Raw genomic sequence first — 21,220 nt, forward strand, 5'->3', positions numbered from 1 at the left:
CACGACATTCTTTCCCGCACAGAGGACAGAAAGGCCTTCAGTGCAAGTCTGATCGCCCTCAGCTCCAAAAGATTGATGAGTAGTTTGGACTCTGATGGAGACCACCGATCGCAGATTGTCAGATCGCTGGCATGGGCTCCCCACCCTGTGAGTGGCATTCGTCACTACAATTATCTCTGTCCATGGTTACCAAAAACGTTCTCCCTTCAGAATATTGTCCTCAGAGGCCTACCATAGGAGATCCTGAGCGACCCTGTTTGGAACCTGAAGTAGGTCTGACATCTTGCCTGATAATTGAGACCTGTGTGTCCCGAGAGCCCATTGAAGGGATCTCATTCTCAGGCAGGCCTCTGGCACCAGACGAAATGCAGGATGCCATGAGGCCGTGCAACCTTAGAAAGTCAAAAGCCGGAAGACGCCGGGCACTCTGGAATTTGGTGACCATCTGCAGAATGGGTTGAGCCCTCAGCTCGGGTGGCAATGCTTTTCCCAAGGTGATAGCCAGGACTTCTCAGATGAACTGGTGTCTTTCAGATGGTATCATGTGGGACTTCTTGTACTTGAGAGAGAAAGCCCAGTCTGTGGAGAAAATGGCAGGTGATGTTGAGATGTTGCAGGACTTATTCGGGGGAAAGGGCCCTGATCAGCCAATCGTACAAGTAGGGGTAGATGTGAATCCCCCTCTATCCTAAGACTCGCTGCCACTACCACCATTAACTTGGTGAAGACCCTCGGGCGGCGGTCAGCCCAAATGGCAGAATTTGAAACTGAGAGTGAGAGTGAGCCACCAATTGCGAACCTCAGGTACTTTCTGTGCTCGTGATGGATAAGCACATGAAAGTAAGCATCCTGAAGATCCAATGACACCATCCTTTCTTGGAGTTGGAGGGCCTGAAAGGATTTAAGAAAAGTTAACCATCTTGAACATGTCCTATGTGAGGAATTTTTTCAGGTTTCTTAAGTCCAAGATGGGTCGCAATCCTCCGTCCTTCTTGGGGATTAGAAAATAAGGGGTGTACCAACTCTTGTTCCTGTCCACTACAGGTACCAGTTCTATAGCCCCTTTCTACAGTAGGGTCAACATTTCCTGCACAAGGAGCGAATCTGGAATTTTGAATGAGTTGTTCACCGGTTGATGGTCCTGAGGCCTTTTTTAGAAAGCAAAGGCTGTAACCCTGGGCTACAGTAAAGCCTCGCCATTCTTTCAGATGTTGGCAGTCTGCCTCCCACTGGGGTTTTGTGGGAAGAGTTCTAATAGAATCTACAATTGTCATAATGTGAAAAGGACTGCAACAGTAAATGCTAACATTATCCACACGCCACCTAGGTGGCACTTAAAATACGACATCAGCATCAAACTCACCCTGCCTAAAACGTTCCAATAAAACATCAAACCACCAGAAAGTAAAATAAAGTAAGCTTAAGCCCTAGCTGGAGATGTACACTTTGGGGCAGCACAGGTCCCTGTTTAACAAGGGCAGGCACAGCAAATTCTTAAAATTCCCACTTGACCTGCAGGGTGAGCCTTAGTTTACATATTCGACCCAAGAGAAACGTGCTCATCCATGGTGATGAGTGACATATTTACCAGTGTTTCCTATAAAATGGTGTCTATCGCCAAGTGCACCTCATATATGGTGCAATGCTGCCACCCAAGGGCCAGCCATGCACAGTGAAATGTATTTGTCATTTGCTGTAACCAAAGTTTGTATTAAATGTTGAATAAAAGATCCAAACATCCCAATACTCTCCAGCATGGTTGAGTACCATGCGAATGGTACTGGGCCTTCATAAAACCTCGGCAATGCCTGTGGGCCCAGTAGATTTTTCGAGCACTAAAGGGTAATGGCAAACATGTATGAGCTAGTCCTGCATGCGTGTTGTGCCTCCAGCAGGGAGGCGGACACATCTTTACCCTGATAGAGCATCTGGTTCTTCATTCCTTTGTGGCATAGTGCTTTAACGGCCATGAACATCTTACGTGCTGCCCGTACAGATGGACTAGAGTCTTCGTAGATCTGAAGCATGTTGACATGGCAGACTTCACCAATAACTCTCGCCGTTCATAGGATAAGACGACAGTCCCAGCAATTGCAAATCCTGGCAATGACTAGTCTAGGAGGTTAATATGGTGAGGGTCAATCCCAAGGAGCAAAGCGCTCTTCTGGCCAAAAAGTGTTGAGCATACGTGTTACCTAGCACTTTCAGTTGGATTTTTTATAAGAATATTTCTACTGAGTCACTCACAGCAGCTTCAGTTAGCCCGAGAACGTGAATGTTGTGCCTGGAGCAGGATTTCAGGGCCCCATTTATAGCCCATACAATCTTTAGGAATTGTTTCACTCTCTTCACAATCACCTTTGTGGAAGCTTAATGTGTCCTCTAAAAGTCCTATTCTGTGCTTGACCTCTGACTCTGCTGCAAGTGTACTTTATTTTGCGCTGAATGGCTTTAATCTTTACAACAAAAAAAGCTTTGTTTATGGTCCACTGGAGCAATGTCTTTACCTCCATTTTGTGCTCAGTTTTGGTCTGCGAGTTCAGTTGTGCTTACTTGGGTCTGCAAATATTTTGCCTGCTTCAACTGCAAAACCATCCATTTTGGAATGCTGTTTATTTTCACATACGATGTACACATGGCCGATATCCTGGAAAGCGTTCCAACACAATTCAATTTTGGGAGACAGGCAAAAAGTGGCCGTAATGGTCAGTAATGGGGTAGTCAGTTCTAAATGGCATAGCGTAGCCATTTTAGCAACAACAACCTTGCTAATTACAGTAACAATGCAGCTTTTCCTTGCAATGGCCCAGTATTCAGTAAAGGAGACCGAGGCAGGGTGTTCCAGAAAAGAAAATCTGCAGTTCGGCAATATCAAGTGCTCTGCAGTAATGAAGCTTGAGCATGTCGCTTCCCAATCCCCCCTTCAGGCAGCAATCAAGCGTCGCAGTACTCCACCACCCTGCCCGTGAATCAAACGACATTGGTTCTGCAGCTCACATACGGTTCAAGGAGTTCAACATTACTGCAGACCAGGTCTCCTATGATGCTCTGATACACAGAGTTCGGACTAGCAGTGAATGGCATTCAGCAGCTCCTTGCGGTGAACACCGTGCAACGCAGGAGCCTCCCGCCACACAAGAATCAGTCTAAGCAAGAGGGTGCACCAGCTCTCTGGCAAGCAGATCATCATGCACACATGGGAGGAAGGAACGTACTCGACCACGCTCTATGTTCCAGGGCAACACTAAATATATCAAGCCTCAGCAGGAGCGGAACGCTTTCATGTTTCGTCAACTACACGTTCCTCTCCACATTTAGTTTGTCTCCTGTTGGTCCTACTTTTTTCTTTTAACAGGGGGCAATAAGGGAGGGCACCACTATCCCCCATCCGCTCACTACCTTCTGCCCTATAAGTTCCCCTTGAAAATACAGGTCTGCTGCACACACCCCAACTTAACACACTTCACAAAGAATTCAAACTGCAGGATTGCCGGCAAATGCTCAGAGAAGCATCCATCACGGCACCAGCCCTGCTGATTACCATTAGACATCCTTCTTGTACCGCCTCTGGCATACTACCGAGTGACGCTCATATAGCGTCTGCTCCAACGTCTCTGGCTCACACCCCGTTTACTTTGGGATCGGAACTCTAACACTGTACTGTGCCTATACTCCGGATCCTTAACATGAATTGTGTCTTCCTATTCGTATTGTGACTATTAAAACTGCATTGCTATCTGCCCTCGCATCAGGATTTCCATTTTACTACAATTTGCCTTCATATGTGATTTTGCAGTCTCATCCGTGATCTTTAACATTGTACTGCAATCTGCCTTAAGTGAATTTCAAAATAATACGGCAACTTGCTTCGCCATTCCACTGTACTGTTACACCTCTATTGCCAAGTGTCTTAGGCTCCCCCGCCACCCTTTTATCACACCAAGGTAATCGAATATTACATGCTCACCATGCCTTACCTTTTAAGATAATTATGTTCACCACTTACCCTATGGTCCTTTACACCATGAAGCTGAACGTTCTCCTTACCCAGCTCGCTGCTCACCTTGCCATCCTCTCCCTGCTTCTCGCTCTCCACTCGATCAGACATGACCCACCAACCCATCATTCCTACCAAAACCACCCACACACGTAAACCTCAGGAGAGCTCCCTGCTGCCCCTAATATCAACATACTTAGGTCTTCCCATGCCACCTGGGACACAACGCACGTACCTACTCACCCCCCCAACTGCGATACCAGACTCTCCTGACTCAGAACACGTACTATACCAAGGCCCTATATCGCCCTTCCCACGCCCGCCACGCTTAGAAATCTAAGACTAGGTTAGGAACCTGCATCACTGTGAGACACCCCATTCCCATCACCTGCCTACATACTCCCAAAGCCAGGCTAACCCAGCCACATGACACCAGGCCCTCTCTCAATCTTATTAAGCCATCATCCAACTCTCCACCTAAAGCATTCCTATCTAAACTTCGTTTAGACAGACTCACAATCGCAGCATAACAAAGGCGCCCTGCTCAACGTTCGCCCTGTCCCCGCTCACGCTCTTGAAATAAAGGACCTCATACTTAAGACTTGAATATATTAGGCATCACTGAAACCTGGCTTCACGAGGCATCTGGCCCTGCCATCACACTAGCCCTGCCTGCAGGCTACTCTATCCTTAGACAAGATCGGCCATCTAAAATAGGAGGGGGGTGCACTAATCTACAAAGATGCCCTATTCATTAGGCCCATCCCTCACCCCTGGGAGGATGATGCAGACATCCTATCTACCAAACTCACCTAAAAACACCATCAATATTCACGTCATAGATCGGCCACCGGGACTCCCCACAGATTTCCAAGGACACCTCATCCACTTACTTATTGACATTAATAAATCCACTAAAACTACTCCTAGGGGACCTCAACTTAGGATTCAATGACCCTAATGATAAAGCCGCTACCACACTCGCCAAAGACTTCGCAGACCTAGGATTTACCCAGAGAATTCAGAGCCCTACCCACGCCAAAGGCTGCACCCTTGATTGGGTTGTTGACCACAATTGTGCCTCCTCTATCACTTCCAATCTTGCCTATCCATGGAGACCACAATTGAATTCAATTCATCATACCCATAGCCCCAGGCACCAAAGCCACCACACCTGCCCCTGCTACACGAGCAAGAAGCCCTAAAAAGCTTACTGCAGATAACCTCCGACCCTATCTTGACATCCCATGCTTACCACATCCTTTGTCGCAAGACCCCAAGGTCTTAGCTGATATTTTTAAGGACACCCTCACCAACGCAGTAAATTCCATAGCCCCATTAGAATGCAAGAACAAAAAAAAAAGTCTTCACTACAATTCATGGTTAACAGAAGAGCTCCAAACCTTGCGTGCCAACAAACGTCAGGCTCAAAACCTAGCAGTCCAACCCTAGTGACGCATCTAAAGAAAATTTCAAATCGACTGCCTTGCCGTATTCACTGCTAAACCCAATTCATTCAATCTATGAATATCTAATGCCAACTCCCAATCCAAGGAACTATTCACCATCTTTAATGAACTCACTGCACCTCCTACCAGCACTGACGAGATCATCAAAGATGAAGCTTGGTGCACAAGCATACAAGTCGCAATGCTCAATAAAATAGACCCCCTACAAAAATTCTAGATCACTATAAAGCTCTCCTTAACCAGAACCGGCCCCCACAGATCCTGCACAACCTCAAAGTACCCAATCTCCCTAAATTCTCCTTTAATGACATATCAGAATCTGAAGTTATAGACCTTCTTAAAAACCTTAAACCATTGCTGTGCAAGGGTGATATATGCCCCCGCAATATCATCAAGGACTGTGCCGAGGCCCTTGCCCCACTCCTAACGGCCTTTATCAACTTCATTTAAATCATTCATCGTCCCGGACAGCCTCAAACCGGCTTGGGAGCGCCCTCTCTTGAAAAAACCTAAGTTAGATCACAGCCTAACAACTACTGGCCTATAACCACCGTCCCGTTTCTTCTCAAAATTCTAGACAAAGCGGCTCATAGCCAGATCCAACTATACTTGGAAACAAATGCGATCTTAGGAAAAAGACAGCCTGAGTTTCGCAAAGAGCACGGGACCGAAACTGCCTTACTAGACCTAAAAAATCAAATCACTCAAATCTTGGACAAAGGCAAGCCTGCCCTCCTCCTAGACCTCTTGGTGGCCTTCGATCTTCTAGATCATAAAACCCTTACCGCCCAGTTTACGCAAGCAGCACACTTTGCCAAGGAAGCAGCTTCCTGGATCACCTCCTTCTTAGAAGGTAGAGCAATTAAAGTATTTTTAAACATAGCAAATGCAGCACCCACCATCATTCACTGCGGAGTACCACAGGGATCATGTACCGCACCAACTCTGTACAATTTCTTTACTAAGCCCCTTTTTGATAACCTCGATGCACTTGGGATTGCATATAAAAACTATGCTGATGATACTCAAGTACTTCTACCACTTATCGGCAAATACGACCAAGACGCAACAGCACTATGCCAAATCTACGACACCATCCAGGCTTGGATGGCGGCAAATGGCTTATGCCTCAATGGAGAAGAGACATTCTTATTGTTGGCCAAAAGACTACATTAGCCAAGCTAGACCGTCTCTACTCCAATTTCAGCATAGATAACAGCATCATCCCAGTCTTATCTGTAAAGACATTAGGGGTTCACATTGATGCCACACCATCTATGAACAAGCAAGTCAGCGCCATTGTCTCGGCTTCCGCCTTAATCACTAAACTCATTAATGCCATAAACCCTTTCTAACAAAGTCTAACCATCTCTCAATAGTCAGAGCCACCATAGGTGGCAAGCTAGACTATTGCAATGCTCCCTTAGCCGGCACCTCTAAGAATAACAGACTCCAAATCACTCAAAATAACTCGCACAGAGCAGCTGTAAGCATCCCAAGAAGAGACCACATCTCCCCAACTAGGCAGGCTGTTCACTGGCTCCCGGTCAAAGACCGCATTACCTTTAAAATCCTCACTACCACACACAAGTGCATCAACTTTACTGCACCCCCCTACCTCTGAAAAGTTATCCAGTACAATCTCAGCCCGGCCAACCAGAACACTATACACTAATCAACTCACCATCCCGCACATCAACAGGGCTAAAGCAGGAGGATAGGCTTCCCGTATATAGCTCCCAAGCTTTGGAATGCGCTCCTACTGCCCTCAGAGCTGAAACCTCACTCCTTGCCCTTCGGAAAAATCTGAAAACTGCCCTCTTCAACAAACGCTCACCCATGCATACTTCCCAACTCACACTATACCTCCCATCCCTTTCTCCTCTGTTTCACCTTAATGTCTTATGTAAATTGTTTTGTAGACAATGTACAAAAGGTATACCTGCTATCATTGTAACTAAGCTCTGTTCACTCTCTGTAACAAGTGCCACGATGCCCACGGGCTGTTGCGCGCTTTACAAATACGAATAAATAAAATGGCCCATGTGACATCTTGAGTCTGGCCCTCTAGTTCCCCCAGGTCTTATTAAATATAATTGAAAGATCAGCGGGAAGAAGTGGTCTGTATCACATGGTTAGGCTGAGCAGAATTGTACATGCCTCAAAAGATACTGAAAAGGCAAGTTCTCTAAGGTCAAAGGATACTTTGATAGGAAGTTCATTATTAGGCAGTTCATTATTAATGTAAAACAGACTACATTTATCATACTGCATCTTCTATAGAAGGCTCATTGTGTAAAACCCTATAAAACCACTGAGGTCCTGTACTCAGGGGTCATATGTTTATGATGGTGATGCTATGCCAGTTTGCCTGTTAATTTCTGCACAGCCATATTGAAATAAATCCTGTCTATTTGCCCGAGGTTGCTTATGGGATTATATGGGGATAGATTTGCATTTCTAGAGAGCATATAGAATGGTCACTTGTATCGGATTACCTATTAGATATCAATGTACCAATGAGTTGATGTGTCATTGGGTAACATCTTGGAGTTCCTGGTAATTGTGTCCGGTATTACTCTATGTCTTTCCCTTTCTCTGTGTTCTAATCAAACAATTGTGTCGGTTTCCATTAGGATTATTTTGTAGGCATTAGTATTTTGATTGACCACCACTCTCAGGAGGTAGGCTTGTATTTGGATAGTGGCAATAATAGACAGCGGTCAGACATCTTATTTGGAAGAAGACATTTTAATTTGGGATTTTTAATTTCTGTTTGTAGTTTTATCAGTTGTGATATTCAATACCCTGATTGGCTCCTGAAAAAGAATATTTTCTAGGTTTAAATGGAAAGTAAAAGTTTCTCTGCATGAGTTTGTTAGATGGTAGGGTGAATTTATAACCAGCTATGGTGTTTAAGGTATATCTTTTTATAAACAGTACATGAGCATGTGCCTGGGGTCAGGTATGAGGCAGGTAGTGGTCACAGACCTACTTCTCGATCTACAGAAAGCCATGGATACACTTTATGCACAATTAAAATTTTCTGTAAGGGTTTGACTAAAAAAACTTGTAATCATAAAACAATAAAACAAAAAAATACTTCTTGCTCGCTCACTCTTGTGCGACCTGCCCCTAGCAACACCTCCGAACAAACTTCCCAATCACATCCAAATCTGGTTATTTTTCGTCCTCTGCTGTGACACTGAACTGATTGTAAAACAATCTGAAGGGGGGTGTCAACTGGGAGAGTGTACATTTCATAAATGGCGTAGATTGTAGAGACAATCTTCGTCAACATTGAAATTTGTAATATTGCACGTTAACTGCTACATGGTTGGCTATTCATAGCATGTGAATCTAAAACAGATTCCCAAGATGAAAAATGTACATTGCTCTGGTACATACCCACAGCGCAAACTTTGCTAGGGTTTGTTAGAGAAGCCACTTGCTTGGGTTGAGAAACCCTTGTGAAGGCTAGGGAGACATTCTCACTTTGGCAACACAAGGAAACATTCAATGCGGCTTGTACACAAAAACTCTAGCATGTGGCACAGAGGGTTGGCATGGGTCGCATCTGTGCCACTCAGTTATTGCCCTGCAGAGGAGAAGTCCTTGGAGAGGTGTTAGTGGATGGCTCATTCAATGAAACCATTAACTCCCATATCACAGCCTAGGAACAAGCAGTTATTGCCAACTGCATAATAACCATGGCAAATGTCTGCAAAGAATAGAACAGCATTTTAAGTTAAAATGATAGCGATTCATGACATGCTATTGTGAAGCCACTATTGCAATGATGTTTCTTTTACCTTGTTGGCATTGTAAAGAGGGCTTTTGAGATTCCACACGTACGGTTCCCTGCAAGATATTCAAACCATCAACTTCATTTGTATTCCTTCCCTCATCTGAAAAGAAACAAACATTCAATACAGTCACTTAGATCTTCATACATTCTGTTTCACATGCAGTAGTCTTAGTTGAATCATAGGTTTTGCACTGGACAAATTGACATCTCTAACATAAGACAATCATTGGAAAGGATGTTCCTCACTTCAATTAAACTATACCCTTCAACGCCCTTGCCCTAACACACACATAAATGTGTCCAAAACCGGGCACCCCCAGACCTGGCTCAAAGAGTTGTCAAGCCAGTACCCACCAGACCCACAAGAATGGCCTACGCCAATAGGATCTCTGTTCCTAAAACTAGAGAGTTCGAGCAGGAGGATCTAGTTTTCCAGTGCTGGAAGCAACACATTGGCACGCCCAGCTCCCCCACCTCCATGTCCAAAGGTCCAATCCCTCTTAGCATTCAGGAAATTAATCAAAACCTTGTTGTTCACCCAATCCCCTTACCCTATGAATGTTGTTATTCTCAAATCAGACTATTTTATACCACGCTCACTGTAGCCAAGAGCTAAACTCCTTTACGGAACAAAGATCACTTGATGTAACCAAGACAATATGTATCATGCTCACTGTCACCAAGAGCCAAGCATCCCTATGTAACTAAGACAAATATGTGTAAGCAAGACAATCTCTGCAACAGCGCCTCGATGCCCGTGGGCTGCTAGCGTGCTTTACAAATAAATAAAAATACCCATGATATTGCAATGTCAAAACAATGTACAACAAGGGCTCGTGGTGGTCTTTATGCAAGATAGTCATCAGAAAGGCTCTGAGAAAAACCCTTGTACTAGAGAAAGCACCCTGGAGTCCATCTCAACACGCAAAAATAAGGATCATGACAAAGGCATATGAGCAAAGCCTCATGCGTTTTCTGAGCTTCAGACTTCAGAGCAAACAGGAAAACAATGTCTTGGATTTAGTGTTCGAGAATTTGCTCAACCCACAGCAGGACTCATCGGAAACATTTTTGTCCACTAGCTTGCAGGACAATTACAAACATTAGTGCCATTTAGGACTCAACTAGGCTGCCGATGACAAATGTGTTTTTATGGTTGCATTGTTAATGACAAGGAACAGTTCTTGCTTGAATATAATTTTTCCAGGCTTCCCTCAAGGCTCGTCAACATCAACGCCTACGGAAGTAATGTATGTGAAATGGTGAATTTTAAAAACATCTTCAAGCATTGAGGGTTAATGCAAAAATGTAATGTGTGGATATGCAGCTAAAGGTGCAGCTACTGGGATTAGGCACCACTGAGTGCATGGTGACTAATGTCGGATGTGGGTACTCATTGCTTGTTCTGTTTAGGCATGCCAAGCTCTCCACATTCGGCAGTTCTCCCGATGCTTACAATCCACTGAAAACATTCACACTTTGTTTTCCTTAACCACAATATTTCTTAAAGTACATTTAATAGCAGTAGGAAGGTAATTTTGTTGTGCAGCTGTAGATAACTAAGCCATTGGCCATTCATTGCATTTCTCAATCATTTGTCTGCTCTACTTTCAAGTAAGCAGGTTGCCTTTTCCCAAAATTACAGATGCTCAAGTGATGCAAGTGTCCCGAATAGGGTCTGCAAATATTTCTACAATAATGTAGAAATGAAGGTTTTAAAAAGGTGAAATGTGCTCTAATGCAGAGTACAGAATTAGGCGATTAATATTCTCCTAAGCCACTAAAAAGCTTGGAATGCTCATGGACAAACAAATGGAAAAATGATGTTCATGGGGATTCCGATAGAGTCCTTGCTCTACCCTGCTTCATAGCAGGTTAGGATAGCCCGATTGAGACAATGCATCTTCAAAAGAGGATGCTGTCACTTTAAAGTTTTTTTGAATGGAGCTTGGTATGCACACGCATCCCTCTACGTGCCCAGTCCAACTCCCACCTGTGGGTCACTAACTGACATGGGCATACAGGGGGGAAAGCTGGGAGTGAGCTGTGAAGGAGGGAGAGCAAGGACTAGTGGTACAGGAATGCCCATAAAAGGTTTTCATACTACAGTGTCCTGCTCGCCCTCCTTCCCAACTCGTTGGTAACCCAGACTGTGCGGATCCATGGAATGGGTGGAGGAGATAGAATATGCTCAGCCAGGGTTCAAGCAAAAAGGATGCACAGTACCTGCTGTCCTTCGAAAGGTCAGTCTACACAAGCATGACAATAAAACCAGATTACATTGCATGTTGAATAGTAATTAGAATTTGTGCGACTATTTGCCAACAGGCTACTTGGCAAATCCCGGAATCCCAGGTCGGTTTCAAACCCATCAGAGGAATCAATTAACACTAATTTCCATATGGGACGATCTAAAGATGAACACTGACAACACCCAATTCACCCTCATACTACTGCACATATCTGCCGACTTTGATCCAATCAAACACACAACATGAATCAAGAGACTAAAAAAAAAAAAACAGTATCCAAAACTCTGCACTATAACAGTTGAAATCCTTCCTTACCGACAGAAATGAAAGAACCTATTTACCACCATTCACATCAAACACAAATCATCATCTGCAGAGTACCCCCCGCTTTTCGCTTCAATATTTACATGGCATTCCTAATGAAGATCATACAAGCATATTGACTGACATTCTTCAAGATGAATATTATCAACGACCAAACCATGTTCTCAAATGCCTCACTGACAAACACCTGGATGGCAAACAATCTTAAACTAAACCCAACACAAAACGAAAATAATGATAACCCCACGAGACAACCCAACAGACAACTCTTACCTGGACCTCAAGTATGGGAACCCAACATGAACCCTCAACAGTAATAAAAAAAAACCTGGAAATACTCCTGGACAATGGTCTAATCCTGGAATCAATGCAGCAACAAAAAGATGTTTCTCCCACCTTTGTCTGGTAATAGGAATCCTCCCTTACCTCCACTTCCCACACCACACCCTCAGTATCTCCTTTGTACTATCAACAATGGATCACGCAAATAGTCCACATAGGAATGCCCAAATACCTCTTCAAAAAAATTACAATGCATCCAAAACAGTAGCAAGATTACTTCATATCGATGACGTCGATAAGTTGTCCCTCAAGGGCCTCCGTGGAGGTCGACGTCACCAAATGTTATATATAGGACGTACGGCGCCCGTCGCCTCAGTTGTAGTTTTTTCCCCAGAACGTGTGACACCAATCTCCTGCCAGTATGACTGCAGAAAGCCTTGCGGAAACGTAAGCTGCAATCACACAAGAAATTCTGTAGAGGGGCAGGCTGTGAGGGTTCAATGTGGAATACGTCGGAGGAACATCTATGACAGACTTCCAAAGCAGTACCAATGTAAGGAGGTGGGAAAAGAATTTTGAATTTTAGTATGCCCAATCAAATTGCTGAATAGAGGACTGCCTTACCAAAGCCCAAATCCTGCCCAGGGATGGAGTCCAAGGAATAGTGTCTCACAAAAGTATGGACAGAGGCCCATGTGGCGGCTTCGCAAATATTGCGAATCGGAACGCCCCTCTGTAGAGCCATGGAGGTGGCCACACCCCTAGTAGAGTGAGCCGTAAGCCTATGGAGGGTCCTTTCCCGCCAAACGGTAACACTCAGAGAATGATCCATCTGGATAAGGTCTGCTTGGAAACAGCCTGACCTAAGCGCCTTCCAGCATAACAGAGCTGATCGTCCACTCTGACCTGGGACATCCGTGAGAGAGAGAAACTCAAAGCTCTCCTAGGATCCAACCTATGGAGCCTCTCCTCTTCCTCACCAGGATGTGGAGATAGAATATGCTCAGCCAGCCAGGGGTAAAAGGCCAGAAGAATTACCTTCTGGCTCAAATGGAATTCCGACACAACCTTCGTAAGAAAAGAAGGTTGCACCCTAAGGACAACCCTGTCCTTATGGAACACAGTGAAGGGTGGCTTGGCGGAAAGTGCCTGCATCTCTCTCACTCTGCGGGCGGAAGTAACCGCAACTAAAAATACAGTTTTAAAAGGACAACAGTCGCAATGGACAAGAATGCAAGGGCTCAAACGGAGCTCCCATTAGGAACTTTAAAACCAAATTCAAATCCCATCCCGGCACCTGGAAAGGTGACGGTGGAAACACATTAGTTAACCCATTTAGGAACTGAGAAATCAAAAGGGATCTTAAAATAAGAACATTCCTCAGACGAGTGCTTAAATTTGGACAGCGCCGCCAGGTACCCCTTAATGGTACCCACTTGCAGGCCCTTGTGGGCTAAAGAAAGCAAAAAAGGACAAAACCAAAGGAATGGAACATTGGAAAGGATCCACATTCGGTACCCTGCACCAGTCACAGAATTTTCTCCAACGGCACAGGGATTTCGTGGCCGGCCTTCTGGCCGAAAGCAACACCCATCAAGTCTTCAGGGAGGTCCCAATTCGTATACCTCAACCTTTCAGATACCAAGCATGAAGGCTGAGAGACTTGACCTCTGGATGGAGAACCCGACTGCCCTTCCGTGAGAGCTGATTGTCTCAGTAGGGAAGACGGCATGGAGGGCAGATGGACATGTCTAGAAGGTCCGGGTACCACGCTCTCCTGGCCCATGCTGGAGCAATGAGGATCATTCGGGAACCAAACCTCGTAACCTCTTCAACACTTGTGGAATGACAGTGACTGGAGGAAACGCGTACAGCAGTGGGAAGGACCACTCCACTACGAACGGGTCCCCTAAGGCTCCTCTTGGGAGGAAATTCACACAAGCAGAATCTTGCGCACTTCCGGTTGACACTGGTGGCGAAGAGATCCACTTGTGGGCTTCCCCAAAGATAGAAGATTTCCAACAGGACTTCTTGAGCCAGCTCCCACTCGTGAGAGACCATGCTCTGCCTGCTCAGAGCTTCCGTCGCCACGTTTTCGTCTCAAGCCAGATGAACTGTAGAGATCGAAATTTCCTGCTGGATGGCCCAGAACCAGAGCTGCATCGCCTCCCTGCACAACGGGAGTGACCCTGCCCCCCTTTTTTGTTGAGGTAGTGCATGCCCACTGTATTGTCATCCTAATCAGGACATTGCTCCCTCGCACAGACGGTGGAAAAGCCTTCAGGGCTAGCCTGACGGCCCTCAGCTCTAACAAACTGATGTGGAGTCTGGACTCCGACGGAGACCCGTAAGGGATGCGTCGGAGTCTGGACTCCAGAGACCCGTGAGGAATGCGTCGGTCACAATCGTCACCTGCGGCCAAGGTTGCCAAAAAGGAGCTCTCTTCATCCGATTTCCTTTGACAGCCCACCACAGAAGATCGTGGCTGACCGAGGACAGAACCTGAACGGGATCTGACATCCTGCAAGAGAACTACGACCACTGCATCACGAGAGCCAACTGCAGAGATCTCATCCGCAGCCTGGCCTCTGGCACCTGGAAAATGCAGGATGCCATGAGGGTGAGCAACCTCAAGAACTGGAACGCCGGGAGACTCTGGGCACGTTGAAATTTGTTGACCATCTGCAGAATGTGATGAGCCCTTACCTGGGGAGGCGAACACTGCCCCAGGGATGTGTCGAGCACTGCTCCAATGTATTGGAGCCGCTCGGTGTCAAATGGGACTTCTTTAAATTGGAGGGAGAAGCCTAGCTTTTGAAGGGAGTAGCAGGTGACGGACAGATGATCCAGGGCTTGCTCGGGAGAGCGCGCCCTGATCAACCAATGGTCCAGGTAGGGGTAGACGTGAATCCCCCTTTCCTAAAATACGCTGCCACCACCACCATCAGCTCGGAGGTCAATCCGAACGGCAGGACCAGAAACTGAAAATGAGAGTCGCCAACCGCGAACCTCTGGAACTTCCTGTGCTTGGGATGAATCGGCACATGAAAGTAAGCATCCTTGAGGTCGAGAGACACCAACCAATCCTGAAGTTGAAGGGCCTGGAGGGCTTGAGAAAGAGTTAACCTCTTGAGCTTGTCCTTCCTGAGGAGCTTGTTCAGCCAACGCAAGTCCATTATGGGTCTCAATCCCCCGTCTTTTTTCGGGATCAAAAAATAAGGGGAATACCATCTCTCATTTCTCTCCGCTACAGGGACCAGTTCTATGGCGCCTTTCTCCAGCAGGGATAGGATTTCCTGCGCAAGGAGCGGATCCGGACTCTTCAAAGAGAGCTTCCCTGGTGGATTGTCGGGAGGCTTCTGCCGGAAGGGAAAACAGTAGCCGTGGGCTATGATCTCCAGAACCCACACATCTGAAGTAATGGCTCGCCATTCTCCAAGATGCTGCGCAAGTCTGCCCCCAACCGGCGAACCATGGGACACGGCCTCATGACTGAGCGGACGCGGCAACGGCAGTGCCTGAGGACAAAGAGGCAACTGCCCGAGCAGCTTTGGCACCTCGAGTACCTTGCTTTCCACCTCTGGTACCCCTACGGTGGCCCCTTTGACAGGCAGCTCTGCTCGATCTACCAAAGGTAGAGTAGTACCGAAAAGCAACCTCCCCTCCATTGCTGTACTCCAGGACGAAAAGGAAAAGGTTGAAAAACTTTGCTGCAGCTTTGGAGGTCTGCAACCTCTCAAGGCTCTTGTTAGCCTTGTTGCCAAACAGATGGACACCATTAAAGGGCATGATGAGAAGCCAGGATTGCACATAAGAACCAAACCCCAACTTCCGCAAACACGCAAACCTGCGTATCACGGTGCTCGCAGCCCTGGACTGGCTGACACAGTCTGCCATGTCCAGACCCGACTGAACGGATTCACACATGGCATCCTTGCCGTCTTGCATGAGGGCTAGAAAACCATCCCGTTCTTCCCCTTCGGGAATATGCTCAGCCTCCAAAGATGCACAGTTCCACAGAGTGTGAGTGAATCTCACCAAGGCACAAACTGAGTTGGCTGCCTTCAAAGTCATACCCCGAGTAGAAAATACCTTCTTCGCCCAACCATCAAAGCGCTTGTCGTCCCCATCAGGAGAAAAGGTAGGATGCACAGCCTGCTTCGCTGGGATCGTAGCTGCCTGCACCACCAAACTTTCCGGAGTAGGGTGCGTTGACAAGTAGCAGGGGTCACTACTGGCAGGGCGATATTTTTTCGGAAGAGACTTAACTGCTGGGAGACTCTCCGTAGCAGTCCAAGCTACAGTGGTTGGACCTTGGTCCAGGATGTCCGTCAGATCATCCTGATCAAAATCAACAGGTGGATCAGACCACCCCAAGCACTCAGTCACCCTGGACATGAGATGCCTATAGGAAGGTTCGGCATGCGACCCAGGCTCAGGCCTGCCAAACTTCACCTCTGCAGAGGTGTCAAGACCACTGGCATCATGCAAGGACTGACGGAGTTCTTCCATCTGACTGACCAGACAAAAGGTCATCAGGGACATCAGGAGGCACAACCATCTCCTCATCAGACCTTTCTTCCACCTCCGAAATATAATCCAAAAGGGTGGAACAAATTCAATCTCGGTGGAGGAACAGAGAAGGGCTCAAACACAGGCCTCACAGACTTACTGAGAGCCTTCCTCAGAGTTTGCACAGCCCTCCGGGGCACCTTTGGCAAATCCTCCACAAACTGCATCGACGCCTACATCATCGACAACTTCTTTGAGGCCGGAGGCCCGAGAGTGTCCCTCGACAGACAGTGTTCCTCGAAGGCTTCACAGGATCCGCCGGTCTCGATGGCGTCGAGGACTGGGACCTGGATCTGACACGGCTATGGCAATCAACCTTGTCCTATCGGGACATCGATGGCTCCTGATCACGCCGACCGCCTAGCCCGTTCCTTGCTGGCTTTTTTTCGAAGGCGCGAACGGAACAGTGCTTTGCGATTTGAAAATCGCCATCATCTGCTGGCAGAATGCATCCCATTCGGCTCGCGACGAAGACTTGGTGGGACAAGTCAACCGCCTTCTGGTAGAGCCCTCCGACGAGGAAGGCGACCGGTGACGGCGCTTCCGAGAATGCCTCAAAGAGGCAGAGGAATGGCGGGAACCACTCTGAGACTGAGAACCCCTAGACTTTCGCCGATGTGGAGTCGCCCCTCGAAACGTCAGCTGAAAGCCCAGCGGATTTCGACTTATGGGGTTTAGACACCCACCCCACCGTTAATTTCTTCTTCTGTTCCCGCAAGGCCTTCGATGTCAGGGAATGGCAGTCATCTCAGTCGTCAGTGGCGTGGCTTTCGCCGAGGCATCAGAGGCAGATGTTGTGCGGGTCCGTGATGGACATTTTCAAACCGCAGTCCCGACATTTTTTAAAGCCCGACTTTCGGGTTGCAGAAGAAGAGGAAGACCTCGCTATCGAAGAGTAAGAATCTAGCACGTCGAGATTCCGAAGCAAACACGTTTGCAGAAAAAACGGAACTGAAGCTACGGGCGCCGTGCGTCCTATAGAGAACATCCAGTGACGTTGACCTCGAGGGACAACGTATCGATGTAGGACACCCTCAGCCGAAAACTTTCCGAAGCAGCACAGCTGTGGTCATTATCTGTCACAGATGTGGAATACGTCGGAGGAACGTCCCCTCGAAATCTAAATTCAGAGAAACTGCCTTCTCCAATCTCATAGCCAAATTATGAAACTCTATCGCAAAGGGAAATTAGGACGACGGAAGACCGGCTAGCATTCCGAAAACATGTAAAAACATGGTTATTGAACTCGCTGGGATAAAAAACAGCCCACCAACTACCAGACAACAATCAACCTTATGGGGAGGCCACCTCAACCCTACAACGCCCAAACCACACCCAAAATCAGCATGCCTGGTGAACGCCCTTCAAAAAGAAAATACACAGGGATTTTATCTGCCACCAGAATGCCCCACATTTTCACCCACCACATCTGGGCTATCTGACCTTCAACGTCCTTCCAGTTTTGGGGCAATGGTCACCTTGGCCGCCACAAGGAAGTGCCCCCATCAGACTAGCCATGGGTCCCCGATAAAGGGATTGACCCATTCCCAATGTCCCCCAGCAACACCACTCGGGTATCCCTTGACAGCAACAAGCCTGTACTATCTTTTCACCAGCACCCCTTTCCAAATGAGCCTCGCCTTCCCACATGTCCATACCATATGAAAGAGTGACCCCCACGTCAATGCATCCCTTCCAGCTACTAGCCAGGTTCTCCGCTGACATGTGGTGCCGTCTCGCTGGCGTGAGGTACCACCTATAGCATAGTTTGTTGGAGCTCTTCCGATCTGTCACTCTTCGACGACTTGTGCATCCGAGCCCCAATACACAGCTATGCCTCAACCTTATTATCACCCTCAAATCTTACCCCCATTTACACATAGGGCAGACACACTATAGGGTCCCCTGTATCTACCAGTTTCTACAAGTAAGAGACGTCCCCTGGAGAGACACCCTCCCCCCCCCCTCCACTCCCCTCCCCCGATGGCTAGCTCAACCCAATTCAATGGTCTTGTGGCCCCCCTTTTTGTGCGAGGGTGAGACGCCCAGTGCCGCAATTAAACATAGCAAAACAGCTCAATTCAGGCACAGCAAACACGTCCTTACTCTTGTTAAACGCTAGGAGATCCCCACCTCTATATAGCTGCTGTAACCTTTCCTGTACCCCAGTTATCCATGCCGCAAACCTCCCCTGTTCACACCCAAGTTGGAAAGTTGGGTTAGTCCAACTGGGTGTGAGAGGACCTAACCCGGCTACCCAGCTACGAAGCACCATTCCCATGTAATAGAGTATTTTTGGTTGCATTGAGCAACGGGAACAGATGCTCCCACAAGGCCTCCCCTTCCCACATACAGAAGGCCAGTCGGCCCCACCGCTGAGTGGGCCTGCTAAATCAATTTCCATTTCGACCGCAGCTCTGCATCCCCCCACGTCACCACATAAAAAATATGAGCCGCTAGATTATAGAGTAACATCAGGAACCGCAAGGCCCTTTTATTTCCACAGATGAATTTAAAGATCTTCTCCTGTAGCATGCACAACTCTGAGCCAGATCCATCTAACTGCTGCAATTCTGCTGAACCAGGAAATGTCCTGGCCCTGCACCCCTGATCTAACCAAATCCTCTGACAGCTCTTTGAACGGAGGCGGGAAATTCCAGCGAAAGACCTCTGTCCTCTTCTTGGAATCTGCACACCCAAGTATGGAATGGCTACCTGGTGCCTTTTTATCAGAGCCCTCAAGGGGGCCCTATCTGGAGGCCGCACCGAGACATCCAACCCCATACGATTTTCTATAATTAACCTTAAAGCACAAGATCTATCTAAAGGTCGCCAGCTCCCGCAAACACGCTGACAAAGACGAGGCTTCCGCAGGGCCAACAAAAGGTCATCGGCATGAAGTGAAATCTTGTATTCTGCCCCCGCCCCTCACTTTTATCCCTGTAATATTTGCATTATTTATGATCTGACATGCAGGTGGCTCCATACACAGTACGAACACCAGTGGGGACAGCAGGCATCCCTGCGTAGTTCCCCTGGTTTTCACCAAATTGGATGTGTATGCCGCATTGACCCTGAGGGAGGTCTATTGTTCAAGGTAAACTGCCATGACCATCGCAGTGAACATAGGCCAAAGCCTCTAGAGTGCCGAATGTATCCCCAGTCTACTCTTACTCCTTATGGGTGTTCAGTGCTGCCACTGCCATATCTACACCCAATGTTTGTCCCACTTCAAGCAAATTCAGAGCACGCCTCACATTGTCGTGGGTACTGCACCCCATGATAAACCCAGTGTGGTCGCCATCTATGACCCGAGGAAGGTCCTCCAACATGTGACGTGCCAAGATCTTAGAATACAGTTTAGAATCTTTGTTGGTGAGAGTAATGGGGCCATAGGAGTCACAAAGGGACGGGTCCTTTCCCAGTTTGGGGAGCAGAATAGTAGTACAGGGTCCCATAGTACGGTTGTCCTGCCCGTCCCTAGGAATGAGTTAAAGAGCTGTCAGATGGGGAACACTGATAGAGCAAAACCTTTTGTAGAAGGAGCCATAAAGTAATCCAGGCCCATCGCCTTGCTTTTCAGGGTTTTAATAGCCCCTCCTGCCGCGCTCTGCAAGTTTGGGCCCTGAAGCGATTCACGCTTCACACTTGACAATCTCGTTAGGCCCGCACCTCCCAGGTAATCAATCTGTGCACCTGCTGAGTCTGCTTCCCCCAGGAATACTTCCCCCAAATTTAGACAAATATCCCCACTTTACCTGCTTCTGCCCATCTCTACACCCCCTGGCTGTCCCGCAGAGCCAAGACCTTATTAAAAGGGTTTGGAGTTCTCAGCGTAGCCACCAGAAGCCTGTTGGCCCTGTTCCCATTGGAGTAGTAATATTGTCTAGTTGTAATATTATAATGTAATGTAATATTATATTGTAATATGGTTTTTAGCATTGCTTAGCCCGTTCTATCCACCAAGTGCTCTTCTAATAGTTTGCGCACTATACACAATTTACACAGCAATGCGTGCAAGCCACCACATTTGTGCTCCTGTTCAGCCCGCTTTACCTCTGCCTCTAGACCCTTGCGTACCAACTGTCGCTACCTGGTAAAGACTGCAGCTTTACGGACTAACTCCCCACGCACCACTGCCTTCATGGCATCCCAGAAGATTGCCGGAGAAGGACCTGCATCACTATTCTCCTGGAAATAGTTTATGATAGCCTCCCTTATCTATCCACACAGCACCGGGTCCCTCAACAGCGGATCATACAGTTTCTATGGACGCTTACATGTTTCCAGTCTGTCCAGAACTGCCAGGGTGAGTGACACAGGCGTGTGATTCCAATAGCGTTCTTGTACCTATATCCACTCCCTGTACACAAGGAAATCACTCACTAGGGATCAGCAGCAGGTCCAATCTAGAGAAGCTCCCACTGACATGTGAATGAAAAGAAATCCCAGCCATCCCCATCTAACAGCTTACACCAGCGATAAAAAAAGGAGATTGCATGGTTAAAGTCAAGCC

The 21,220-nt window shown here is 47.2% G+C and overlaps 1 protein-coding gene across 3 annotated transcripts in view; it reads right to left on the reverse strand.

Annotated features, from left to right (window-relative positions):
- LOC138537572 (torsin-1A-interacting protein 1-like) overlaps window positions 1–21,220 on the reverse strand; it is a 731,597-nt gene that overhangs the window by 290,832 nt on the left and 419,545 nt on the right. For all 3 annotated transcript variants that reach the window (XM_069641458.1, XM_069641460.1, XM_069641461.1), the window contains exon 7: window positions 9,279–9,374. In XM_069641458.1, coding sequence (XP_069497559.1) covers window positions 9,279–9,374 — 96 coding nt within the window. The remainder of the gene's footprint in view (window positions 1–9,278; window positions 9,375–21,220) is intronic.

The sequence above is a fragment of the Ambystoma mexicanum genome, chromosome 1q (genome assembly GCF_040938575.1).
Source record: "Ambystoma mexicanum isolate Mex_15411 chromosome 1q, UKY_AmexF1_1, whole genome shotgun sequence".
Classification (NCBI taxonomy): Eukaryota; Metazoa; Chordata; class Amphibia; order Caudata; family Ambystomatidae; genus Ambystoma; species Ambystoma mexicanum.